Below are 27656 nucleotides of genomic sequence, written 5' to 3'. Positions count from 1 at the left end.
GTTTTCACAAGACATGAAAGATTTGTTGTCGGTTAATAATAATCTAATTTGTGTTACCTACTCTCAATCCTTCGGTGAATATTGAACAGGGATGGGGGGTTTAAATAGTGTAGAAGCCTGACTCACGTCTTCAGGAAGACTGGTCCAAATGGTAGCAGCATAATACACACACACAAAAACAAGAGATAACTATGAAATACTGTATGAAGATTCATCACAGCTTTATTTTATCAGCTTACAAGGTAAATGTTAGTTGATTAGTTGATAGCATGACATTGATAATTGTCATGAATGTTCATCTTGCTTAAAGGCCATCTTTGTTATTAAATATCCGTTAGTCAACCCAAGGAGGCAGGAAGGGTGTCTGCCCTCAGTGGTTTCCTCTTTTGCGCACTGGCTCATCAGAGCGCGGCAGAGGTGTCAGGGTGTGTTCACTATGGTTTTGTGGTGTCACTTTTGCTACCGACCTTGTGTGCAGTAGTGTTGCTGTGAACCAAAACTACTCGTACCTTATGGGGACTGCCTGCCTCTCGGCCCTGCCTGAGAACCTGTTTCTGATTGCAGCTTGTCCATGTGACCTGGTTTCCGCTGCTTGTTGCTTCCGTGAATAGTAGAAAGGCACTGGTTCTTCAGTCAGAGAAGAGCAGCCGATCACACATGAGTTTAGGGAGGTCTGCTGCAGCGAAGACTGCAGGATATGGTCCGGAGAGGCACTGTCAGGACCCTTGGAGAACCGCACCTAACCACAAGTGTGAGTATGTCATGCAAGAGCTACTTGCACAAGTGACTAGAATGAACTGTAAACTTTATGATGTTTGTATGCAATTATGATTGAATTATAATAGGGAATATGTAATTAGTAATTCACAAAATATGATTTGTACATATTGTCAAACCAAACATCACTTACATAACTTATTGTTTTATTTTGTATTAATTTCTTGCTCTATTTTGAAATAAAACCAGGGATTTATTTATCATTTTTATAGTGTCTAATCAAATTAAGTTGTTTTTGTGTAGCCCAAACAGGATTTGCCTCACAGGACTGTACAAATCAGTGAAACAAAATACAAATGTAACGTCCAAATGACCAGTCAGCAGATGGAATGGTGTCCTGAGCATCCCGTTTTTAGACCCTCTTTGCGGCAAAGGAATTATATGTTTACTACAGTGAATATATAGTTAGTCATAGAAGTATATAGTTTACTACAGGGATAAATAAGAATGTACACTATGTCATACATAGACTATCTTACTTTTGTTTGCGACACAGAAATGATTGAAAACCATGGAGCTGAGTACTTGCTTCATCTGTGTGGACGGCTGTCATTATAGGGCAACACTCTTATCTTTTCACCCACGTATAGGACGTCCATAGCTGTAGCTGGTGTTACCATGTGCTCCATCTGCTCTTAATATAGGCTATAGCTTGTACTGTTTCCATCAGTTATGTATTTCTAAAAAAATATATATTGTTGATTTTCTCATCAGTAAGAATGTTAAAATGCCCATCCACGGGTCCCCCCCCTTCCTGCTCCATTTGTTACTGGTGTGGAGAATCTTGATCCCAGGGACCTGCCATCCTCCGGTCAACCACTGTAAACTGGTAAGCCCTGCCTTTACATATTAACATGTGGTCATTGTATTTCCCCATAACATTAAAAATACATCTGATATGTATTTAATAATGTGTTTCATATCAGAGTGCATTATTAATAATGAATAACACTGAAACATGTTCAATCCATCAGAGTAATAAATTAGAGGAAAACCATGTATTGAGTAATGTGAATAGAGGATGTAAATTTGTGATGAAATATCGGCGATAACGTGATTTTTCTTCAGTCGAATCATCTGACAGCATTAATTGTGAAATATCCTGAACATGTCACATGAAAAAACATAATTCAGGTCATATTTACACTCACTTGTTGTGCACAATACAATACTTATTAGCACTGCTTGAGTAATCCCACATTTGTCAGCATCTGCTTAAAGCGTTTTTTTTTTTTTTCATTTTGTTCTCTCTTGTATGAAATAATTATAATTTTCCAACATTTTCATTTGCAGTAATGGACGTATCTAAACATTTGAAGAGTAACCTCTGCCAATGTCTTATTCTGTGTGGTTAATAATGGTTCGTAAACAATAGAGCCATGTAGCAAACCTGTACATTTCTTTCATTGAGCTCTGGAAGCTAGACCACGTGTCTTTAAACTTATCTTTTAATTACGCAAAAGCTGCATTCAAGATTTTGAGGCTGGCCATGGTTTAAAAGCCCAATCAACATTCTTTAAAGACCTAAATGACTGCTTTTATGTTACATTTTAAATATGAACAGATAAACAGACCAACCAAAATAGCAAGCTATATACAGTATTATCACAATAATGTTAACTAGTTTGTTTTGTCAGTTCACATATAAAAGTGCTTTATAAATAGATGCAAAGGCTTTTTTTCCCTCCAAAATATCTGCTTTTACAATATAGGCCACAGAAAGACAAAACTTAGAGGGTCATTTACCAAGTGTTTGCTCATGTGCAAAACGAGTAGCACGTGCCAAAGAAGATCAGCAGCCGTGTCATTTGCGGATATTTTACTCATGCAGCAGTCTCTCTTTTACATATCAGATTTCGGGCCCTAGAACTGTAATACAGGCCATTACAAACAGTAAATTAGGAGCAACATGTCTTTTTTTATTTTTTTTTATTTTGCCATTTCTCAAAGAATATGAATCACGAATTCACTCATGGTCAGTGATGTTGTGAAGCCATTTATTGTGAAAAAAAAAAATGTGTGAAACAATTTCAAATCACCAAAACAAATAAAATACCCAAATTACCCTGTTGAAAAGTTTACACACCCCATTTCCTAATACCATGTAGTGCACCTTTAGCATCAATGACAGATTGGAGTCTTTTGTGGTGGTTGTGGAGAAGGTTCTGTATATAATCTGATGGTAAAGCGGCCCATTCTTCTTGGAAAAAAGCCTCCAGTTCCTGTAAAATCCTGGGCTGTTTTGCATGAACAGTGCGTTGGCGCTCTCCCCACAGATGTCAAAGTTGTTGTCAACAAGGCCTATGATGAAAAGTGCACCATGTATGGAGGTGGTTCGCGGATGCCACTGGCTCCAGCAGTAATAAAGTCAAGGTTCTGGAGCTGTCATTGATGCTAAAGGGGCAATTCACGGTATTAGGAACTGGGCTGTGTAAACTTTTCAATAGAGTCATTTTTGTATTTTATTTTGTTATGGTGATTTGACACAATAAATGGCTTCACAACATCGCTGACCATGAGTGAAAAAAAAAGGTCTATGCGAAATGGCCAAAAAGTCCACAAGGGTGTGTAAACTTATTGGCACAACTGTGCTGATGTCCAACTTGCTCTCGCTATTAGCACCAGTCTTGATAAATGACCCTTTAGTGTGTTCAGGTCAAGAAAAACTGCTTTTCTATAATTGTAGTTTTCTAAATAAGTGTTTTAATAAAAACTCATTATACTTTTGTCTTTTCAGATGCAGAATTCAGCTGAGTGCAACCATCGTCACCTCTCCTCTGTCCCTGTCGACTTGTCCCACACCATTGAAGAGCTCCAACTCAACTACAACCACATCACGACACTAACGGACGACTCTCTGATCGCCTATCCCTCACTCAAGACACTTAGCGTAGCCTGCAACAACTTAGAGAAAATAGAACCAATAGCCTTTCAGGAATCCCACTTGCTGGCCAGTCTAAACTTTGCAAACAATAATCTTCACGTTGGATATCAAGAAAGTAGCATGGCATTAAAGACATTACCGAGTCTCAAAGCTCTAGATCTCTCTGAGAATAAGCTGGATGAGGAAATGGCCGCCATCCTGCTTCAAAACCTCACATCTGTGGAGTATTTGAACCTGTCCGGAAACCTCCTGCAACGATTGGACGAGGACATATTGAGCAATCTTTACCAACTCAAGGAACTGGACTTGCAAAGAAATGTGTTATTTGAGATCGACAACGCTTTCCACAGCAACCCCAAGCTCCAAAGGCTGAACCTGGCCTTCAACTATCTGCCCTGCCTGACCAACTTCCACATGACACAGCTGGTCGTGTTAAACGCCAGCTACAACTTCATCGATTGGTTCATATCCAGGCAAGATGTCAATGAAACTTTCCAGCTCGAAACCTTGGATCTTTCTCATAACAATCTATTATTTTTTCCCTTTTTACCAAGCCGTAGCCGTTTGCAAAATCTGTACCTTTCCTATAACCGATTAAGCTTTTACGAACACTTGGCAAATTTGTCCACTACTGTTGAGTTTTATAATCTGAAAAACCAGAGTACAAACGTGAGCGCTCAACTCTGGGTGGAAGACCTTCACGGGGACCTGTCTTCTTTGCGAATTCTAGATTTGAGGGCAAACAGAGTGAGTTACCTCCCGCAAGGATTTGTCCAGAAAATGCCCCTTTTGTCGAGACTCAAAATGTGTCTCAACTGTCTGGAGATCTTAAATTTCACTTCGGAGCGCTTTTCTGGAAGCCTGTACGAACTTGGCGTCAGCAAGAATCGACTGACCCAGGTAGAGGCAGACGAAGACTCTTTGATCGCACTTAGCAATCTGACGTACTTCAATCTGAGCCAGAATCATCTCGAAATGCTCCCCGCGAGATTATTTGCGTCGCTGTCAAGCCTTGCGTCCGTGGATCTGAGTTTTAACAACATAGACGTTTGCCTCTCTGAGCCCGCAAACCATTTTTCGCGTTGTGTAGTTTGGAAAGATGTTCCGTCCTTGAAAAAGCTCTTTCTTAAAGGTTGCAACATCAAAATCATGCCAAATTCTGCATTTTCAGGAATGACTCTCACGCACTTAGAGTTGTCTGCAAATCCAGGGATAAACATACAGAATTCAATACAAATGCTATGGAGAACTTTACAACATCTGGGTCTGGGAAACACGCAGATCCAAAATTTGGACTTTTCACAGTTTAAAATGTTGAAGTTTTTGAACATATCGAACAACTCTCTGTCCAGAATCCCACATTCGCTTTCGCAGCTTAGCCTGAAAAGTCTGGATTTGAGAGACAACCAGATATCCACCATTCCCTCCGACCTGGCTGATGCCCTGGCCACTAGTCTGAATATGGTGTACCTCACAGGAAATCCGTTCAACTGCTGCCAGACGGAGTGGTTCAGGACATTCGAAACGCAAAAGACGATGTACATTGTGGAAAAATCAGACATTGAATGTGTTTATCTATTCCACATGAAGCGTTTTGTGGAAAGCTTAGACCCACTGTTTTGCTCAGTCGAGGGAGAGTCTATGTTGTGGTATATTTTGTTGATTGTACCCGTTTGTGTGTCATCATTGGGTATTTCAATCATTGTTTTACTCACTTTGAAGCCAAAATTGCTAGAAAGGTCAATCAAAAAGAAATGTTTAAAATCTACATCTTATTGATACTTTATAAACCAGACAACACTGTGCTTTTCATGTTTGTTGTTTAATGATACTATATGTACAAAGTTATAAATGAGTGACAGGTTGACCCCATTGGTTCTAAATCACTCAGAAATGTATTTATATCTTTACACCCAGTTACACTGGGTTATGAGCCCAATGTCAATGTTCTTGGGGCAAGACAATTTGTATATAATGGTTTATTTATCCCCAAAAAACAAAGTTTAAGAACCCAGTAACAAACAGAGAGCATTCATAAAAGCATACAAGACAACAGTAATAAAACTAGTAATAGTAAATTCAGATACAGAATTGTGTTTTCAGGGGGGTCAGGCCCCAAAGGGACATATAAGTTAAACCTACACGGTCACGGAATAAGAAAACTCCACACTCAGCCCTACCTGGACTGGGACCCGGCGCCAACCACTGTCCCACTGTGCAAACTGTGTGCAAATACATAGCTGTGAATGAGCACCCAGGGTGGAGTAAAACACTAATAAAATGAAGCCATTGACTATTAAGTTCTGATGACGTTTTATGTTCTGGGTGTGATCAGGGTGGCATCTGGGGGAGCTCTGTGAACTATGTCTGGAAATGCAGCTCAAGTACCTCCAGAAGATATGAACCATAGTTTGAGACGCATCGATCTGTGAAACTTCTGTGCTGCACTGAGCTGCTGGTCCAAACCCATATTACTGTTGTGAAGCTTAAATGCAAAAATGTGGTGCCTTTGCATTGGAGGGTCACTGTGTGTGAAGTTGCGTGTGGCCAAACGTGTGTGAACATATGCAGAAGTGATGTGATGCAAGCTGTAGCTATAAGCAGCAAAGGAAACATGAAATTTCCTGTTTTGCTCAGATGTGCAGCAACTGCCCAGTTCAGAATCTTAAAGAGGAGGGGCCTGCGGTTTCCTTCCCAACAACAAATCAACTATGAATCTTTATACATTCAAGTACAAGTGGATTTAACTCGGTAAATGATGTCCTATATTGTGCATTACACATGCTTTTTGTGTAGGGTACTTTTGTTTACTTATACAGCTTCAAAGTATGTGTATTTATGTAAAACATGAATGTGAATGTTAATAGTATCTGTTCGCACAGTTGGCAACAGATGGAGCATGAACTAGAGGCACGGTAAATAAGTGCAACACACCAGTGAGCAATGTTTTCACTGAGTAAGTTTTACAAGTCTGTTAGCCTTCAGGTACCATAAATAAAACACCTATCTTAAACTTAATAAACCATGAATGAAATGACCTCTACAATGTCCCAAGCGCGACATCGTGTGTAGTGAAGGCAACTGAAGTGCTGAAATCATCAAGAAAAGATGTGAAGCGATTCTGCCCGACACTACGAAGCTACGTGTGGTTTTGTTTTATTCCTGATGTTAGCGCACTGTATGTGGCAAGATAAAGAGACACTATCAGTTCAGTTTTTCTCCATACGATTCTCAGCGTGTGAGCTCGAACACTCTGCAGCGGCGCTACCAGAGGCCTAACCAAAAAGTAACCAAAATACCGCTGTGGTGTTGCTCACGGGTCACAGTGGTGGGGATGTAACGCGACAAACCAAAGCATCGAAGAAGTGCTTAGGCTAGGTGACAGTAAAGCTAGTTTCAGTCATTACAGTTAATTGGATTCTCATAGAGTGGTTTGTAATACTAGCTCCACTTCCACTAGTTCATGTAGAGCCATTTTCAAACCCAGTGCTCGCTATGGAGTATCTTTTTTTTTGGACTGGTTTAGATCAATTTGGATTAGAGCTTTGTTCAGTCCTGGTACATCTGGCCAAGTCCCTGTTCAGTAAGAGATTGTCCTGTAAATGAATAGGCAGTCCCGGGTTTGATCAAAAGGCTTGGGTACTAGTTAATAAAGTCATTATGGTTTGGTGGTTTTTGCTGATGAAGCAGATGGAAAGCTTATCACGCAAAACACATTGTGAAAGTTAATTTTGGCCTTCCTAGGTTCGGTGAAAAAGAGGAATTTTATGGTTGTTGCTCATTCATGACGCATACAGATTTCTCGTAATAAAATAGATTAAAGGTCAAACACTGAAATGTAATAAGAAAATGAAACCGCATGTTAAAAAAAAAATAATCCTATAAGTCCTGTGGAAATTGCAATAGGTTATGTTTACTGACATGACCTTACAAAGTGGTTCAACTGTGGTCATTTGCTCCGAGTTAGTGGATAACATCTATTACACCACCCACCACTAATTACACAACTGCGGCTTAAAAAAACCTGTAAAGTTTAGCGGAAGCTCGTCACTGTTAAAGTAAAGATGTGCTGCTATAGTGCCCTGCTTCACTCTATAGGTATTTACAACTTGATGTAAAAATGTGGTACCAAAAAGTTCACTTGATAACATACCTTTTTAATATGCCATTTTGTAAACATTTTTGATTATTTAAATACTGCACTTATGGTTAAGCAGAATGAAGTTTGTGTCAAAAACATTGCGGCTTTTTATTAGCCTATTACTTTGCCATTTTAAGCGGCATCTGAGAAAAACCAAAGGACAACTGAAAGAGGAAGTGCCTTTTCTCAAGCCTCTGTTATGTAAAGGTTTCTCTTCATGGTGATAAAAAGCAGATGCAAAAAAAAAAAGCCAAGCGTGAAGATCAGTGTGAAAAGCAAATGGACACTGTGTGGTAGTGTTCATCCAATGTTTGTCTGACCTTTAAGTGTGAACACTAAAACTGTGCAGGATACCACATTCATGTATAAGTACACAATAGGGAGGGAAGGGTAGAGTTCAGCTCCCTGACAACCTTGTGGATGAAGTTGTATTTCTGTCAGTAGGCACAGAACAGGACTCATATTCGTACTTAGAAGGCTGTGAGATGGCGGCGTGTGCTTCACTGGTTCTTTAAAGTTTCATAAGAGAAGTGCTCTTCTTATTTTCCTTATGGTTAAAACCCAACCCTGGATAAAGCGGAAGAAAATGGATGGCTGAAAATGTAAAATCAAAAATTCTGAACTATATTTGAACCTTAGACAGTTTTTGCACGTCTACAGCTGTTATGTAGTTTGTTTTCCCCATTGCCTCCGTAGCTCTAAGTCGACAAAGAGTGAAACAGCTTTGGTAGAGAAACATCATCTGTTAAGGAGGAGACGTTGGCAGATGGTGAATGAGTAAAACATTTCAGAAAACGAGCTACATTATGTGAACTCTGGTGCCACCTGCTGGGGACACATGCGAATTACAAGACAAGCGATGTCAGACAAAATCAAAGATTGGCAAACGTTTTTATTTTATGCACATATTTTACAATGTTTTATTTATCTTTTGTAGCATGTTGAAATATTGGGATAGGGTTAGTAATACAAAACATACAAGTAAGAAGAAGTAGAAACTGCATCACCGGACTTTGTCAAAGAAATGTCTGCGTTCCAGTAGTCAATAACTTAAGACGTAGCATAGATATATTCAAAACGAGTTGTTGTAAATAGGAGGTTTGAGGCAAAACCGCTGTAGGCACTTTCTAATTGAATTTAATGTGCATTGAAATACTGTGCTTGGATTGTTCATGGAGGCCAAGGCACATGATAATATATAAAAGTCATAACTGCCACTACAGCACCAAGAAATACAAATATCAATTATAAAATAAGACCGAAATCAAGCTCATGCTCCACTTCACACAGAAGTGTATTTAACAATGCACTCACTGCTGTAATGTTCAAGAAGCAGTGAAGCAAAACTACTCGTATAAAAAGCCACGGCCACAGCCATCTGAGAGAAACATTGTAAACAAACGCTTGTTTAAAGTAAGAGTGTGGGAGATGATCAGGCACAATGTATGGGATCCGATATAAAGGCACATTACATTTGAAATCATTAGAGGGCGCTGTTCATTCCATTTTCTTATAGTTGTATTCAGTCCAGAGAAAAAGTTGAAAGAGCGCACCCTTGAGGAGTTGCGAGGAAATGTCTGGGGGAGGTGCAGAGTCATAAATACGAGAGCTCGCAGCTGGTGGGGGGGCGGTGGGGGTCAGTTGAGAAGCTCCAGGTAAGTGATGGGGACCTTTCCTCTCTGACTGCCCCTCTCCCCCATGAGCCAGTCCGAGTCCATGCCCGGGACGCTGCTCACGGTGATCACCTGCAGCACAAGAGGCGAGGAAACAGAGCAAGGTCAAACTCAGGGTCATTCACAGGGCACATACAAACACTTTCCAAAGCGATGGGGGGGAAATGAATGGAGCAGGTTTTAAAAGGGGGATGGGACCGTAGAGCTCTGTTATGGGACAAATATGATGACATCAGGAACAAAATCACTTCAGCATGTTGGGAGTGATACAATTCAAGTAGTAATTATAGAGAACTGTAGTAAGCTTCAAAATCCATGTCAACATATCTTACTGTTTTGCTGTGAGCTTTCAGTGTCTAGTCTGATCTTGCATTTCCACATTTTTCCATTAACGTGCACATTTTTCCATGTGCCTCGAGTTGTACACATTCAGCACTGGCTTGGTTTAGAATAAGTTGTGAAATTGATTCGCTCAGCACCCTACAGCAGCGTTCGAACAGCTGACTCACGATAATGTGGGTCTGGAAAAAGCCCCTAAACATGAGGCAATGCCGCTTCACTCTCCACCGCAGACTTGTAATCGCTAGTTAATACGTTTCCAAGAATGGGAGGGGTGCAAGTTTCCATCAATGGACACTACTGTACACAAATGGTACAAGTGAAGAATTTCAGCTTTACACCCAAGAAAGATGTACCAGATTTGCAAAACATACAATTAAAAGATTAGACACACAGCAGCCATTCCCAAAGTCGAGAGTGTTGTGGCCCCCTTACACTGTATAGATTAAGAGATCCCAACACAAGAGCCCATGTTCATTTCAAACTCAATTTATTTTATGTGAGTGGAGAACCTCTGGAGGCCCCCTTGAGTTCCTCTAAGAACCACCGGGGGGCCCCACACCCCACTTTTGAAATCACTGACATAGACAATAATCTCTGTATGGGCCCAGTCTCACCTCATCAGCCAGTAGAGACAGCTCACTGCTGCTGGCCGCGTCATAGTCGTACAGGACTCTGGCTTTGCGGCTGCCGTTGGAGATGCGCAGTTCGTGGAACCCGCCTGAAGTGGCCGAGTTTCCGTGGCTCGGGTTCGGCAGAGACGCCGACACCGGGATCGTCGGCACCGAGATACTGCTCGCCCCACCGGACACCGATGACTGGTTGTTGTTGGAGAAAGAAGACGGGAAACTAAAACAAAAAGGAGAGAAACGTGTTTATTGCTGATGAATAACTGAAAGGGATCTAAGAAAAACACAGTAACTCCATAAAAGAAAATGCAAAAACAACAAGCAAATAGAATAATAAAATCATACGAGTTGGAAAAGTATAATTAAGACTGACCTGCCCAGCTGTTTTTGGAGATCCACCATGTACTGATAACACTGTGCGTAGTATGTGGTCTGGGCTTCAACAAAGTCGTTTAGGCAGCGCAGGTGATGTGCCTGAAAATACAAACAAGTATGACCTTTCAGGACAGAACGGATCGTAGTCATTTAAGGTTAAGGTAAATAAAACAAAGCACAAACAGCAAAGCTAATAAATGTATAAGACTTTTAGAAGTGAGCATAAAATAATCTTAGCTTTGTATTGAGGGTACAGGAAACCTACGTGAGTGCTGCTGACACCTTCGAGCAACAGTCTGGTGATCTCCGCCTGTCGGTCAAACTCACTCTGTGTCATCCTCAGCTCCTGCTCGGCCTAAAGACAAAAAATATTATTGGACTAGTGCTAACAATGTAACATTATATGGCGCAGCAAATGGAACAGTGTGGGGGGGACCAGACCAAAGGAAAACTAAACATTTAAAAAGTGCAAGGGAGCAAAAGCAAACCGTTTGTGTAAGTTTTCCATTGAAGCAGAAGATTACGAAGAAGCCTTGTGGATTAGGTCATTTTGGTTGTTCCTCCTTAAAACCACTAAGCTGATGACAGTGAGGTCAGAATGTTAGCCAAGGAGACAAGGTCTGATCTGTCACCATAATAAAATGATCTCCTCAGGTCTCCTTGGTCATGCAAAAAATACCTAAGTGACTCAGAGACCCTGGGTTTTCGCCTCATGCCTGGACAATAGAGGGGTATGGCAGATCTAACTCCTCCCAAGAGTTTAAAACCAATGCAATGCAAATAAATCAAGTGTCATGGATTTAGACTGGAAGAACAATGTTTCACTGTCCTGCAATGGGCAGCTGAATGACAATCGCCTAAACATGAACCAAACATTTACAGTTGTAGCAGGTCTCGGCGCGTTAAGGCTCAGACACAGACAGAGCAGCTGCTGACAGTGCTGCTTCCAGGGGCTTTGAATGGGCAGTGTTTGTGTGACTCTCTGTGTGTGTATGTGTTTAAAAATCCAAGATGGCCACCACATTCCACTCACCTCTGTCACTTCCTGCGCTCACATCTGCAGCTTTGGGTTTTTAAAAAACAGTGACACAGCGGTTAGAGCTACAGCTGCCGCACGAGCAGACCGCCAGCACAATGTGGCTCAAAAACATCATCCAAGTTTTATGCTACAATTCCTTGTGGCCGATAAAAGTCCAGCTCACAGTCAAATAGAGCAAACCACATGTGCATAGGTGACATTTCCCCCCTGAATAGCTTAAGTTACTGTGACTTGATATGTTTTTGCAGGATTCAATTGTCCAAAGCCACCACAAAACCCCATGTGTTGACAAGTCGCTATAATAACAGAGCTCTTAACATGCCAAAGGGAATGAATAGAATAATAGTTTTGACTCGAGTGGGAGTGATTAAGCTCACCAGATCTCAGCCGGGGGTTTTCTTTCGGCATTTGCGGAAAATTAAACTCAAATGCTTCTAATTTAGCAAAATACTGCAGCTGTGATGTGATATGCCCACTTACTTTACTGAGAGCTCTGGCAATGGCTCTCACAACATATTAAAAGTCATTTTCAAACAACAGTAAGACTTTAAATCTATCTTACAGATGCTGTGGAAAAGGAAGTGGGTTGAAAAAGATTTAACAAAGTAATGCAAACTTTTTTTTAGAAGGAGAAATATAATTAATAAAAACAGAGCTGTGATTTACTGGGCCGAGGTCTCAGAGTCCCAGAATTTCCAGGCAACACCGAGTTTTATGAGACCACATTCAATGCTCAAGTTACACCTCAAATATGGAGAGTCACACGACTAAAACACGTAGGTCTGGCAAAATATATTTAGAAGCGAAAACGGCAAATACGACAAACCATAAGTGAGAAAACAAGGCTTATTTGAGAAACGGGGAAGAAAGAAAGAGGAAGCAGAGACTACCCACTGTGTTCATGTGACACACGCCGTAACAGAGGCTCAACTTGTGTCAATCATGGTGAAGAAGGGTTACATTGAGGAACAACTCTTCAAAAACCCTTCAGTCAAATTGTAAGCACTTACGGCGGCCCGAGCGTCCGTCATCCGGGCTTTTTTTAGCCTTGTTTTTGCCGCGTCCAGATCCAGGCGTTTCACTTGAAGCAACTTTCTCTCTTTCTGGAAACATAACGCAAAAATATTGACTCAAAACATTAAGAAAGATTATCTCACAGAATGCTTTCGCGCTCATTTGCATTCCCAGTGTATGTACATTATGTGGGTGTGCTTTATGCAAGAAGACATTGTTACAGAGAAAAGCTCTGGCTGTGACAAAGAGGCAGGAAGAGCTCTGGTCACAGCTGATAACGAGTTTCAAATACATCCACAGAGCGAAACTGAAACAGGGCCATGAGCTCAAATGTGTGGGAGGCGTCATTGTTTTACCGCAATTAGTAGTACAGTACACAATCCAGCCGTGTTGGACTTATTCACTTAGATATTTTGGTTATTTTGAGTTCAAACTAAACGGGGATATTAAACAAAATCGTCTTTTTTACCATGTTACAATGTTGCTCCCTCATCAAAAACATACTGCGACATCATGCACCCCCATTTTACTCCAAGCTCCTCCTGTGGCCCTACAAAACCAACCAAGAACTGCTTTCCTTATCACCTGATCCAAAGCGCAACTTATCCTTCATTGGCTGAGCAACAACAGACAGAAACATCCACCAAAGCTTAAGCCTTTCACGATAACACATTTTGAAGTTCCATCTATTGAGGTAGGAAAGTATTGCGATAAACGATATTATTGATTCTAACGAGACTAGATACTAGATAAAATGACAGTAAACCTTTCTTTCTAAAAGTTCAGAATCAAATACCACACAAGCTGCAATAAACATGAAATATATTGTAACTCGATTGCTTCAGTTAGAAATCAAAGATTTACAAAAATTGGGGGGGAAATGCAAATAAATGTACAGACGATAAATATCGGGCACAAAAATGTATCGTTTATCTGTTATTTATTGAACGATAAGTTGATATAGTAATTACTGTGCCAGCCCTTACCAAAGCTTAACTACAATATAACAACATGCTGCATCCCACTCTGACACTAGCACAGATGACCTTACAACACGATAAATTCACGGACATGGAGTTTTGATGGGGGGGTGAGGGGGGGAGGGGCTTAGAGGCAGTGCTCGTGTCTAACTCATTTTAGATCAATATAGAAACAATATAAAGTGCGAGACAATGATCAGTAAGTGTTTAAAACGATATATACCTGGCAGGATCACTCACCAGGATGGTTTTGAAGTCTCCCTCCAGAAAGTTCCTGAAAGGTGTGAGGAAGTTGATGGCAGAACACTGAATTAGCTCCCGCTCTGCTCCCCCGATTTGTTTTTCCGTCTCGCCACATTTTATCAGAGCGTTTCCTGCAGCGGCACAAAACAAATTAGTCAGTCATGATACAGTGGACAGCATTTGTTAATATTTTCTGGAGGGGAAAAAATCAATAAAACCATGGATTTTGTACGTTTGTTTATCAGCGAGAGGTTATGGCTTTGAAAAAACATGCCCTGTTTTCACAATGGTTGAAGTTATAAATGACACAAGCATGATTTTTTTTGTTATACTTCCTATACTATGTTTAATTAGGACGTTCAAGCTAATCAACCTACAACTAAGCAACAATAAAATGTCAAGGGCAGTTCAGGCAGTTGTGGAATTTGTTTTAATTATATTTATTATATGTGTCAGTGGGCGGTCCGTGCAGCACCTGGGGACACACCTCTAGATCTTGAGCTAAAACTTTGTTCAGAATTATGAACATGGGTAAGCATGTTTTAGTATTTAATGTCAAAAGTGAAACTGCTGTAATACCTCAGTTGTATCATCCCTATATGATATGTTCATCTCACAATAATAACGGTGACTCTATAATCTGACACAGTGACATCTCTCCTGTGAGTAACGGTCAAATAACGCATGTGAGAAAATTGGTTCACAAATACTGAGGGGAGCGCTTCCGTGTAATCGCACCAAAACACAAAAGCTGTAATTAGAACGGTCTTAAATTATAGCCTTATTTTCCAGTTCCTCTTTTGTTGTGCAGCTTCACATCTTTCTCACCGTACGCCGTCCCGGGACCAAACTCATTTCCCGATTCAATCATGGACTGGCCCAGCAGCTCGTGGTTGTTCATCCTGGTGGGGGCCTTTTTCTCCAGCTTCTCATACACAAATTCCTCAAGTCGCAGATCTGCCACAAGAAGATTTCATTAGAAAGTCATAAGACTACAGTTAGGGGGGGAAATAGGACGGGAAGGGCGGGGGGGCGGTGAAGACGGTCCGCATTACACAACATTGGAAGCATTACATGACTCCCAAATGTCAATTAAAAACAAGACATGAATGAGTATCAACTGTACTCTGTGATGCCATTTCAGACCTCGTGGTTTTGTAACGGGTGCAATAAAGTCCTTTAACAGCAGATGGCCTGTTCAGTTTGTTATCTCTTGTGGTTGTCTTAGGGAAATATGGCATCATGGTGTGATGTGTGAAGGATGCACCAGCTGAGTTCACAAACCTGTAACTATGTCGAAATGTATGCTACATTAGTCATCCATGTATTTCAAAACGGGTGAGATGTATTATTTCTTTTTGTTTCACTTTTGAATAAAAAAAGAATGAACGTGAACGTACTTGGATTGGGTTGCAATAACACCTCTGTCTGTTTCATGATCTTTTCTGTCCATTGTTTGGTGTTTTCTGCACGGATCAGAAGGTTCTCCAAGTGAGCATCCAACTCTGTCTTCTCGGCCTGGCCAAGTTTTTCCTCTGTAAACTGAAACATAAAAAATAGATTGAGGCACAATTTCCACTGCTCTATAACTACACACCCACAATCTATTGAGAAGTAATTGAACCGGATGTGGCAAGAGCCCTCATGCTTTTTCCTTATAAACACTTAGCATATTTAAGCTATTTGCATGTTATCTTTGATAGTACATAGAGATTTAATAATCGTTGAGGCCTACGTTCTACTTATTCAGGCGCATTATCATAAGCATAAATACGTGTTTTCTTTAAATCAGTTTGTGCACGCTTTTTGTATATTTTACAAGTCATGTCATTGCCCATAAAGGATTGCCAAGCCTTAAAAGAGTAATGTGGCCGACCAAACTTAGACCTAATGCTCCGCGGGCTATGCTAAAAAGCTAACTGGCTACGTTGGTTAGCATCAACTTCCACAAAAAATAACACGGAAACTCACTTGTACCGCTCGGCTCAGGAAGGTACCGGCGTCCGCAGCTAACCTCTTCACGTTAAAATCCATGGCACAAACAAGTTAATAAATATTTTTACACTGAAGTCCCCCTGTGTCAGGCTTTAATCTTCCATCCCAAAAGAAAATGTCATTGAAGCAACTTTTCTTTTTTTCTTTTCTTTTTTTTTTTTTGCCCGTAGTTCCACCCAGCTGTTGAGTCTGCCAAAGAGTGTGTCAACGGCAAGATGATTCAATGCTCCTGACAAACTCGGATAAACCAAATACAAAACAAAATGAATCAACGTTATACAGTGTGAAAAAATAATACATTATATTAATATTTCTGACCTCCGAGAGAATAGATGATATACTAAAACTAAAAACTCAGAGGTGCTTAAGCCGAAGTTGTTAATACTGTATTAGTCCTCTTGACACTTTGTGGTCTTTGTTGTAGTTTGTTGCATTCGTGTCATGTGGGGTTATTAGACGTGTAATTGAATTATACAAGATGATATGATATGAAACAAATGCCTTGTTTGTAAGGGGCATGAAATGTATCAAGAGGATAATATCTGGCTAATATATCTCAATGCCTTGTGACTAAAGTCCTACTTTAAACAAATGCTCTATTCTCAGATGTAGGCCTTGCTATAGTTTAAGTTTATTATTATTTGCCATTTCCACTTACTTATATTGTAAGTGACTAAAACAAAAGAATAGAATAAATAAAACATAACAAAAGGTCTAATCACAACAAATTATTTCCTCAGAAGCAAAAGGAAAACAAAACAAAAAACAATTGCCTTATAATTTCCTTTCTACTATAGCCTAACACACTGTAGCCCTCTATCTCTTTAGCAGACAAATGGTTAGTTCAGGTCATGTCTGGATGGAATTTTACCGGCAGAGGCTGCTGCTACCCGCTGTGCAGAGGAAGTCCGGACCACAGGGCACAGAGATGAGATGACTTCCTGTTAGAGGCGCTGTCTGACCCAAGCTTAGCTTGTTAATTGATACCATGGGGTTGAATGGGATTCATTTGTTCATGTATGTTGGGTATGTCATACCATAGTTATGCTTAAAGTGCTCCATTTTGTCAAAGTCAGTCATGAACTATACTCCTGACCAGCTCTTGTCATTCACAGGTAAATGTCCAGAGATGGTACATACAGAGGGTAGAGTATGTCTGAATAGACTTTACCTGATTGAAGTTGAAGTAGGTGACATTCATTCTACATGACTCTATTTAGCCTGCAATGACACTTGGGACAGCTCCTGTGTCTTCAATAATTTGTGATCTATCAGGTCTAGATATATATACTTGTCCCTCTTTTTAAAGTCACACACTTTTGTAGATTTGCTTCTCCGTCTTCATTTCAGTCTCCGTACTGTGCATCTATTACGACTGAAGATTTACAGTAAGTAGCGAGTTTCAGCACTATGTCAAATATCAAGACTCTGGCAGAGCTTCATTCCTGGCCACCCTTTTGCATTGTTGGGGCGTTGTAGCTTTGCACACATAAATTCGGGAGTCAGCACTTTTGAAGAAGGCGGGACAGCTCCTCAGAGGCTGGAGGAGGTTGCAGTCTCGTGTTGTTCCAGTAGTAAATCTTGCACTTCTGTTCTTTCACTTTGATATTGCAGAGGCGGCTCGGGGGGATTTGAAAGACAAAACCATTTCTTCGCACAATTATTCTCTCATCAGGGTCAAACATTTTCCCTGGAATGAGGATACCACAGCTGTCCACTTAAAATACATGCAGAAGAATAAAACAGACATATTGGTGTTACATAGTCTTTATTTCATATGCTTGTTTTCCCAAACACTTAGTACGGTGACTAGGAGAAAATAGGTTCAAGTTTCATTCAGTGCAACACTTTGGAACAAAACTGTCATGGACTCCTCGATCAAAGTATCCTGTGTCTTGAGAAACCAAAACTTGTTAATACCGCTGATATACGCGATATTAGTGAATTTCTCCACTGTGAGATTAATAAAGGATTATCTTATCTTATGAGCTAGGCCTGTTGATATTTTGCGACCACATTTTGTGCCAACTCCAACAGCTCGGGGTATCTGAAAGTCCGCTTCTTCCACGACTCCGGGATTCCCTCAAGACCAGTCTGAAACACACAGGAATGACAATGGCTTATTCTGGATATTTAACTATCTGGGGGAAATAAAACCCTCACATTGGACATTTTAATGTTTATATTAGTTATTTAACAAGACTATAAACTCTTGCTGAAGGTCAATGTCAAGCTCAGCCTTTCGTTTCTATGGCAACTGCATCCATTTCCCCATTAAGAGGTTGAACAAGAGGCAGTAATGAAGCTGATGTAGTGAAGAAAAACAAAAATAATCAAAGAATAAAAATGACTCCTCAGTTCTATCTTTCACTTTTGCTTTTCTGTACAAATGTGTAGTGAAAAGATGTCCAGCAGAAAAGATAGTCTTAACTCCTCAAGCCCATTAAAAGTCCTGTACCCAAGTTTGTTCTATGGTCGGTCTAAACTTATCACTAACTTTCCAAACACATTTCAAATATCCTGACCGATGCTGGCACTGGCTACAGTATTAGCCTCTGTAATTGTTTTTAACATCAGTGCTACTTCCGGGTTCGTGGTCGCTCATAACACAGTCGCAGACACCAGGAAGCGGACTCTTGTTTTCCACATATATTTCCACATATATTTGAGAGCACAATATAACCAACTACAAGAGGAGCAAAATAGGATTCCACTCTGTTTTGAGAAAAAAACAGAGTGAACAGCCCCCCTTTCCTACTCCCCATTTCCTCGTGCACTTCGGTTGCACACCCACAGTGATTTAGAGCCTGCAGCAGTCGTAAACAATGCTTTTACCTGAGCCCCAAAGCAGGCTCCGATGAAAGAGGAGCGGCTCGCGGTGCACCCCCCACGGCGCATGGTGTCCCTCACAGCCTCATCCAGCTGCGTCTGAGTCAGGACCCCATGGAGCGCGCCCTGGAGTGCACCGGGCAGACCTGCAACACACAACGTAGCGTGAGTAACAATACTAGGGCACTGTTGCATTTAAATAAAGGACACAATGTGGAACAGAATGGAACAGGAAGTACTCGGAGGCTAATCGGCAGGTAGCCTTGTCTTGATGGTCTTGCTCAGTTGCTGTATTGCTTTCCCGTTAAGCAGCAGCACACGAGACAAAAAGGCCAGTGAAAGGCCGCCAAGGGAAATAGCAGGAGATGAAAGCCTGAAGACAGAACTCTGCCAAGTCCACAGGCCTGGATCCACCTGCTCCCTGCTGTCCCACTGTACCTCATGTGTTTGTGTAGACCGCAGGAATCAGCTCCTGGGACGTTTTGGAGAGGCCGCCCTTCACCTGGCGCAGTTGAGCTTCGACAAACAGATAGAAAACGGATATTCGATCAAAGGTGGGTAGATTAGCGTGAGTATTTAGCAAAGCAACAGGTACATTTCATTGTTTATTTCCTCCTATACTTCATGCTCCTCTACATAAGCATTTGCTTTCACTGGAGCGCTCCGTGCATAAGTACGCTGCTTGTTTTGGAGATGAATTGAGAGCAGGATAAAGAGCATAATAAAAGACTACCTGCATTATTCAAACACGTCTCGGATCAAATACATTCTCCAAGAGTAAATAGGGAAACGCGGGCTACAGGCAGCAATTTCAGGTTCACACAAAATGGGGTTTTTGCCTTCAGAAATGACACAGTACAAGGTTGTGTCGGTGTAGAGAGAATTTTAAGCACAGTTATTTTTCTTTCAGTTCTTCAACAGAAAAAATATCCTGCTATTCAGCCTTGTGCTTATTCGTGTCAGGGACTGTGGGTTACTGGCAAAATCCATCAATTTTGGGTTGAGTACATTGGATATGCAGTCGCGGGTTGATGAATTGCACACACTGATCACAATCTCACATGTTCTCAATGGATCATTTAGAGTCAAAGCATGTTTTGGACCATTGTGGACCATTGTGGGTTAAAGTGGTGCAGTAGATTTCTATGATAATGTCCAAAAGCTGGTGTCTTAATCTGGTTTACTTCTACAATAGCTCTGTAATTACACGGTCTATCTGCATGAAACAAAATCTGGCACAAAGAATGGTTACCAAAGTAATGGGCATCCAATCACGAACAGAAAATGATCAGGTTAAAGATCTGTGGATTTTCCTTTTTTGAGCGAGATCTCATGAAGTTTAAAAATGTAGAAAGTCTTACCAATCACAGCATTTTCCAGGTCTTGTGGATTCTGCCTTTCAGGGTCTTTGAGTTGATTCACCACAACATCCAGGACATTTGGATCGGGGCCGTTCAAGATAAAGTGCTCCAAAATCCTTCCAAAGACACACATGATTTCACCGCCGTGTGATTAGCGATCATTGACTTCTATCTTACCTCGCCGCAGCCAGAGTCACAGCCACGCAGGTGTCGTTGTCCTGGGTGACCCTCACTGCTGCCTCCACTTTGTACAACATCTCGGGACGTCCCGCGAACATGGCCACCAGCGGTGCAAGTTTAGTCACGCCGTCCATTTGGCAGTCCGTCTCAGAACCTTTCAGTCAACCAAACGTCAGTGCACAAAAGCCATTAAAACCTTTTTATTTATGTTTAGTGCTTGGCGCGGACCTGTCTCCTCTTTGCCAGCATCCACATTTCTCATAAACGCCTTCAGACTGCCGTTCCTCCATGGGCCGTTTATGGGAAGGATGGTTTTGGGACCTATGAGATTGAGGAATATATGAAGTTTTCATTTTCATTTCATTTCATTTTATTTATTTATTTAATTCAAACGAGACATCTTACAATCACAAGAAAACCGCTAAGCCAATACAGTAATACAGTACAGCCCCTTGTGTTACTTCAAACTTTTCATGTTGTCTTTAAAAAAAATATATATATATGTACAGTTATAGTGTTTACAGATGTTTTTGTATTTTATATTCAGTTATTTACAATATGTAAATACAGATCTGTTGTGTTCATGAATGTTAATAAATGGTCAAAAAAGAAACCATCGATCGTATTCATGCTTGTTCAACTCAAATATCTCACATTAATCATGTCCAAGTATAGATTTCATACTTCTTTAACATTGTAACTTTTATGTGCTTCTCAAACTCCAGGAGTGTTCCTGACTCTTTCACTTCTTTCTGAAGTTTATTCCATAAACAAACTCCTGTCACTGTGACAGTTCGTTCCATTGCTTCAGAATTGAACCGGGTTTTTTTAAGACGTCTGTGATTTAGAGAAAATTTGACTTTATGAAACACCGCAATGGATTTTGCTATTTTTCCTCTTGTGTATTTTATATGCGTCTACCATTTCAGTTCCTCATCAATGACAACTCCTAAAAATGTTGTTTCTTGAACCCTTTCAATGTCCATACATTACTTTTTTACTGATACATCAACTGTTTTTCTTTTGTCATTGAATATTGTAAAGTTTGTTGAGAGCCAATGTTTTATTTTTTTGAGTTCTTCGTTTACTTCTTCTGTTATCTCCTGTATATCTTTCCAGGAGTAAAATATCGTGGTATCATCGGCAAATAAAATACTCCACAGTTTATCCGTTGCTTTCATAAAGTCATTCATGTATAATATGAACAATAATGGCCCAAGTATCGAGCCTTGGGGAGCCCCCAGTTGATGTCACCCAAGTCTGATGCTGTGTCATTTATTTGAACATATTGCTTTCTATTCACTAAATAACAAATTACAGTTGCATATAGGTTTTATTGTTATGAATTAGATATGTTGATAAAAAGACTGACAATTACCGACAATTTCATGTGTCATTTTTGACCTCTGACCCACTGAAAGTCTTTTGATGACAGTACGAATATAGAAACAACCTCTTTCTCTGTGGTTTTCATTCAACACAATAATCTCCACCTGACAACAGTGTCAGGGTGGCAGCAGGTCATCAGTCTGCAGTCCACTGGGATGCTCTCTGCAGTTAAAATGAATCACCATCCTAGTACATTTGCTATGTAACTGTCACCATAAAAACACACCAGTAAAACAAATGGGGAAGTCAGACTGGATGGAATAATTCTTGCAGAGGGATTTCCCCAGAGGCGCGCGCCGACCGGAAAAACAGTGCCGTCTTTCTTTCAGGAGCTAATGGTTTGTGCAGGTGGACAACAGTATTGGCTTGTTGTTTTGTTACATAACAGTGTTCCCTTTAAAAAAAAAAAAACAGGTAGTACCTCCTTTCTCCTTGTAAGGATCGTTCAGGGGCAGATCGTAAACTGTCCCAGGACCAAAGAACTTGTAGTAGCACTTGGTCAGGTCTGCCACATCAACATCTGCACAAAAACAAGGACGTATGTGTAGGTATTTGAATGTTTGACGAGATTACTTCATCTACCATCGGTTGATAGTTCATAGTTATCTTTGCAAATTGTAAAAAGAAACAACGACATAGCTTTGCTTTATTACAAGCAGCAATAAAATTAATTAGAGGGAACTGAGTTTAGGAAGTTGTGGTCTGAAAGGTTTGAGAACCTCTGGGTGATTTGAAAATAATTGTTGTGCCCAGTAGACTAGTATCTTTTTACTTCCAGTCATTTTAGATTGCACTTTGAATCTAGTTTAGAGGCATTATAGAGACACTTGTTTGTACCTCCACAGCGGCTGAGAGAGTCCAGCAGAACATAGGCTTGGTCTCCGTAGCAGGTCTGTTCTCCAGTGCTTCTCTTGTAAAAAGGGTTTGCCGACTCGGGCCTGAACTCCGGACTCGGCTCAAGGTCAGACAGCACTTCTTTGAGCCTGTCCGGGCTGTAGATCCAGTGCATGGGCTGAGCTGAAGGAGCATAACAAAAAACACATACACGAATGGCAATAATGTGGGTATAACAGTTGTAGCTAGGGAAAAGAAGAGATGGCGGGGGTTATTTTATGTTCAAAGCGTCATAAAAAGTGCATGGTAAGAGGTGGCAATGTGTTTTGTATGCATCATGTAATACAACACATAACCCTGAGCTCTGCGGGCCCATGCAAATGACAGAACCGCCCAGGCATTTTATCAGCACGTCCAGATGTTGCCTGTTTCAAGATAATGGTCATGTGTGGCAGCAGATAGATAGATAGAAGATCATTAGTAATAAATAGGTAAAGACGCACACGGAATTGACAAATAACTGGCATAAATTAACAGAGAAAGGCTCAAAGATATAACAGTTATCATACACAACAATATAAAGTCGTTTGTTAATGACTGGCAGGTATTGGGAACACTGCTCAAAGTTGCACCAAATAGTGGGAAGAAAAAGTAAGTACACAGTTTAGAATTTCTGCCTAAATTGGTCACTAAATGTCATCTGATATTCATTAAAATCACAGGAACGATTAAACAGTGTCTGCTTAAACTAATATCACCCAAACATTTACATTTTATCATGTGTTTATTGGCCATAACATGTAAACATTCACAGGACAGGCAGGAAAAAGTAAGTACACCGCCTGAATCTCACTGAACTGCAGGGAGAATCATGCTGTGGGGCTGTTTTGTTGCCTCAGGGCCTGGACAACTTGCTGGAAAAATGAATTCTCAAGATTTGCATATATTTAGCAGAAAAACCCGAGTCATTCACAACAGCGTGGAATAAGTAAGTAAACCCCTGTATTAAATCGCCGGCCGATCCTTCTTTTGCAGCAATATCTGCTTTCCTGTCGTTGACTCTCACAATGATCAGGATGAATCTTGGACCATTCCTCTTTACAAAACTGCTGCAGTTCATGTTATGGCCAATAAAAATATGATAAAATGTAAATGTTTGGGTTGTATTAGTTTAAACAGACACTGTTTACTCATTCTTATGATTTTGATGATCAGGTCACATTTTATGACCAATATAGGCAGAAATGTGAGATATTCCTAACGTGTACTTACTTTTTCTTCCCACTGTATGGTACATTTTTTGCATCTTACTACCAGATGATCCGCGGTTGGAATCCTGTGTTTCCCCTGATGCAGACTGCTGTTGTGTCCTTGGGCAAGGCACTTAATCCACCTTGCCTGTGTGAATGTAGGGTATGCAAATGGCACAGATTTGTAGCCTCATTTCTAGTCCAGCTACGACTACAAAAGTATAGCTTACCACCACCAAGTGTGGAGTGAGTGAAGCTTGTTGAGCTTACAAAGGACAAATGTAAGCAATTATCAATATGTATTATAGTTATAATTCATATATAGCTGTTTTGTATGTAAGTGAGTGTATATATTTACATGTTTAACTTAATATGCACACTTTAATCTTGTTAACTGCATATAAAACTGAGATATCATTCCGTTAATGTTTGTCCAAACGGTTATATATTTGGAAAGCAATGGTAAATCAAAATTCTCACCACAGCATAAAAACATAAATTAAACAGATACTGAATAATAACATCACAGGGGCCTAGTTTAATTTCAATGTTATGATCATAAATGTTGTTACTCTGAACTCACAGTGATTATAAATGGATGCCTGAGCTTTTCACAGTATTAGGTTAATTTACACAGACTTCTTCTCTGTTGACACACAGAGAAATTGAGCGTCCGAACATGATTTGGTATGAAAAGCCGTCACATAACACATCCAAGTTGTGTTATTATGTGAAGTGTTTTATCTTACCTGCTGCATCTGCCACAGCTGCCCCGATAATGGCCCCAACGGCTCGCTCCGCCACAGTCGCCATCTGCCTCGGCCCCAGGAACATAAACAGGTCCAGATGAAATACAGAGGGTTTAGTCCACACTGAAGCAGGACCTTTTAAAAGTCTGCTGGTCGGGGCCTGCAGTGGAAATACCGCTCTGTGCTGGAAACTATCACTAAAATACTATGTCAGAAGGAGTTTTCATTTTTCAGATGTAAAATATACACATGAGGAAATGGTCATTATTAACGCTTTTTGAGTAACTAAAGACTATGAAGAAATTAAGTAAGGCATTCAACACAATTTCAGTCAAAATCACAATAGGATACAATTAACGTAATACCCTCCTCAATATAAGATCCCACATATTCTTAAAACACAAATGCTGCTTTTTAGGACAGAGTCAAACCTGTAAACATATAGTAGACAGAGATACGTTACAGTGTCTTACCGTAGACTGGAGCATTAGACCATCTCCCACGGTCTGTCCCAGTACAGGGGTTTAAAAGAGGGGGGGGGGCCGTGACGATTAGCCTGGTCACTGATAAGCACACCATGTTGACACTTAATCCTGTTCTTTGATGAATAAATGTATTTCTAATGTAATTCTGTGCTTTATATTCATTTCTACTGTATAGTTCCTGTAACAGCCTGTTGGTTTGAGCATTACTGTATCCAATGCATGGACAAGCATAAGCCTGGTCTCATTAGCATTAGAATTTCATGCTGTGCGGATTCACCAATTCCAGTGTATATATTTACATTATGTTTGCATTCATGGCAAATCACATCGCACTTTTTATGACACTGTTGAGAACACGTAGCGGCATAGATGTTTTTAAAATCTACTTTGGATCATTTTATAGACAACCTACTGTACTTTAAAATAATACAGTAGTTGGTATTTTAACCTCTTAACCCCCGCCTAAGCATTTCCTCAAGTTCGGCTTTACCAAAATCGAAAAGCTTCTGGACAGGAGCCAGTGTAACAAATAATTTGAAAGCTAAGACCTACAAAACTGATCGAATATTTGCATTGTTGCTGTTTTTTTCATGTTCTTTTTCCACCTAATTTTTGTCACTTTTTTGCTGCGCTTTTATTGATTTTTTTTGTCACTTTTTTGTTGTGTTCTTATTGCTCCTTTTGTTGCATTTTTGTCACTTTTTGCTGGACTTTTATTGCTTTTTTGTCATTTTTTTATCGCTTTTTTGGCATTTTTTAATCTATTTTTTGTATCCTTTTTTAGATTGTTTTTTTGTCATTTTATATCGCATTTATTACCACTTTTTTGTCACTTTTTTGCTGCACTTCTATTGCTTGCTTGTCATTTTTTAATCGCTATTTTGGTCATTTTTTAATCGTTTTTTTTGTCATTTTTCTATCGTTTTTGGTCATTTTTTAATCACTTTTTTTGCACTTTTTGTTGCGTTTTTATTGCTCCTTTTGTGGCATTTTTGGTCATGTTTTTTATGCTTTTTGTTGCGCTTTCATCCTCACTTTCTTTTCATTTTTGTTGCTATCTTAAGATTTTAGATTTGGGTAAAGCCAAACTGAACAAAATGTGCTTGGGGGTTAAGAGGTTAAAATTTACATTAGTTTATTATTATGGAATCCCCAAACACAAACAAACCAGAAGGACACGCTTCTTCTCGTATATCCTTATGGACTGTTCTCCTTTATTATGCAGTGTATGGAGTTACTAATTTTGTTAACACGTGTTCCTGCAATACTTTCTCAGAAGATTTAATATCACGTCATTTATCGTGCAGCGCCATAAGGCAAATTGCCACAGCTGTATTTTTGTGATAGCCATTCATAATGACTATGTTTTATCTTACTGGGACACTCTCCATCACTCCCATTGGTCACGCTTCCAGTCCATTGCCTCTGTGAGCTGTGCTACTTCCCAGATGATGCTCTGCAGTTTTCATCTCAAATAAAAGAGGGAATCCATAAAGTGGCCCTACGTGTAATGTGATTCTTTAAAACATGATTCTGGGTTCTTCATATTGATATCTATTTGCTTTGATTTTAAATCATGTATACTTATTACTGTAAAGAAAAGACAGTAAGGAGTGAAAGTCTCGGCCGGTTTCGAATTGGCCTGGAGCACCCACAAGCAATTTGGTGGATGACACGTCGTAGAACTCTGAAAACAAGCTTTCACTTTCACCAAACGGCATGCTAGCGAATCATGGCACCGCAAATAACAAGCTTGGAGCGCAGAATGGGTTGATGATGGGTCAAACCGTTGTAGCAGAAGAAGAAAAAGGACCAAACTAAGTTGTGGGAATGTGTGTGTTTTTGATGAGGGAAAAAATGCAAAACGTGGTTAAAAGCTCAAAAATGTCAGTTGTGCATGGTGTGTCTCCTTTGTCTCATCTTGCATGGGTTTCTCTATTATTGATTTCTCTGCTCCCCTCTTAAAGCTCCAAAAGAGAGATGTCTGGGGTCGCTCAATCAATAACAGTTAAAGAACAATAGACAAAAGAGCTACGATTATGTCACTATGGGTTATAAAGGGGGTTGTCACTGCCGTGATAATTTACAGCATGCAAGTACATTATCAAATCCCCTTGCTGGAAGCATTCAATCCATAGTTGCTGTATATGTTTCACCAGATAATCAAGAGTAGAGTCTATGTATAGTTGATCGCAATGAAGCAATGGCTATACTGTGGAAAATCCATCTAACAAGATAGCCTGCCCTTCAGAGAGGGGATAACAGAGCTGCACAAATAGATCGGCCACTGTCGCCAGATCGAGTGACACAAAAGCCCTCGAAATTACAACCGGTGCAGTAAGGCAGTGGCGGACAATGTAGAGGCCTATAGGCCTATAGGCACTGAATTGGACAGCCATACGTCAACAGTATATTGCAAGAGGCTTAGGTTTGAATGAGGAGAAAAAACAGGTAGAAAAAGCTATTCATTCTCTGCAACATGTTATGTCT

The 27656-nt window shown here is 40.2% G+C and overlaps 3 protein-coding genes across 4 annotated transcripts in view; 1 reads left to right on the top strand and 2 right to left on the bottom strand.

The window, feature by feature from the left end:
- The first annotated feature begins 25 nt into the window (after nucleotides 1-25).
- Nucleotides 26-27656, top strand: part of nrros (negative regulator of reactive oxygen species) — a 326601-nt gene continuing 298970 nt past the window's right edge. The window contains exons 1-3 of one of the 2 annotated variants that reach the window (XR_013793850.1): nucleotides 26-751; nucleotides 1492-1606; nucleotides 3515-5516. Coding sequence is in view for 1 of the 2 variants with exons in the window: in XM_079576021.1 (XP_079432147.1) it covers nucleotides 1505-1606; nucleotides 3515-5440 (2028 nt within the window). In the remaining variant the exon portion in view is untranslated. Of the gene's footprint in view, nucleotides 752-1491; nucleotides 1607-3514; nucleotides 5821-27656 lie in introns of those variants that run through there. The other variant, XM_079576021.1, reaches the window with a different exon arrangement.
- Nucleotides 8702-16221, bottom strand: sh3glb1a (SH3-domain GRB2-like endophilin B1a). Its single transcript, XM_079576515.1, has 9 exons — nucleotides 16066-16221; nucleotides 15495-15636; nucleotides 14923-15051; nucleotides 14092-14225; nucleotides 12868-12960; nucleotides 11084-11173; nucleotides 10817-10917; nucleotides 10432-10663; nucleotides 8702-9547 (listed from the first exon to the last, which is right to left on the bottom strand). The coding sequence occupies exons 1-9, from the start codon at nucleotides 16126-16128 to the stop codon at nucleotides 9440-9442; spliced, it is 1092 nt and encodes a 363-aa protein (XP_079432641.1). The 5' UTR covers nucleotides 16129-16221; the 3' UTR covers nucleotides 8702-9439.
- Nucleotides 17850-25161, bottom strand: LOC306978034 (crystallin J1B-like). Its single transcript, XM_079576491.1, has 10 exons — nucleotides 25155-25161; nucleotides 24682-24865; nucleotides 22686-22865; nucleotides 22270-22368; nucleotides 20688-20780; nucleotides 20457-20613; nucleotides 20280-20395; nucleotides 19357-19434; nucleotides 18925-19064; nucleotides 17850-18183 (listed from the first exon to the last, which is right to left on the bottom strand). Exons 2-10 carry the CDS (start codon nucleotides 24764-24766, stop codon nucleotides 18079-18081), a joined length of 1053 nt encoding a protein of 350 aa, XP_079432617.1. The 5' UTR covers nucleotides 24767-24865; nucleotides 25155-25161; the 3' UTR covers nucleotides 17850-18078.

This window comes from Gobius niger (genome assembly GCF_951799975.1).
Source record: "Gobius niger genome assembly, chromosome: 18".
Lineage (NCBI taxonomy): Eukaryota > Metazoa > Chordata > Actinopteri > Gobiiformes > Gobiidae > Gobius > Gobius niger.
Note: the sequence above shows the minus strand (reverse complement) of the source record. Positions and strands in the feature narration are given on the sequence as shown.

Bases quoted from the DNA above. Each gene is read 5' to 3' on its own strand.
- sh3glb1a (XM_079576515.1), bottom strand. From the start codon at position 16,128: ATGGATTTTAACGTGAAGAGGTTAGCTGCGGACGCCGGTACCTTCCTG. The intron at 10,664-10,816 runs GTCAGTCTTAAT...TTTTTGTTTTAG, and splicing joins CTCCAAAAACAGCTGGGCAG to TTTCCCGTCTTCTTTCTCCA. The intron at 9,548-10,431 runs GTGAGACTGGGC...CTTGTGCTGCAG, and splicing joins TGTCTCTACTGGCTGATGAG to GTGATCACCGTGAGCAGCGT.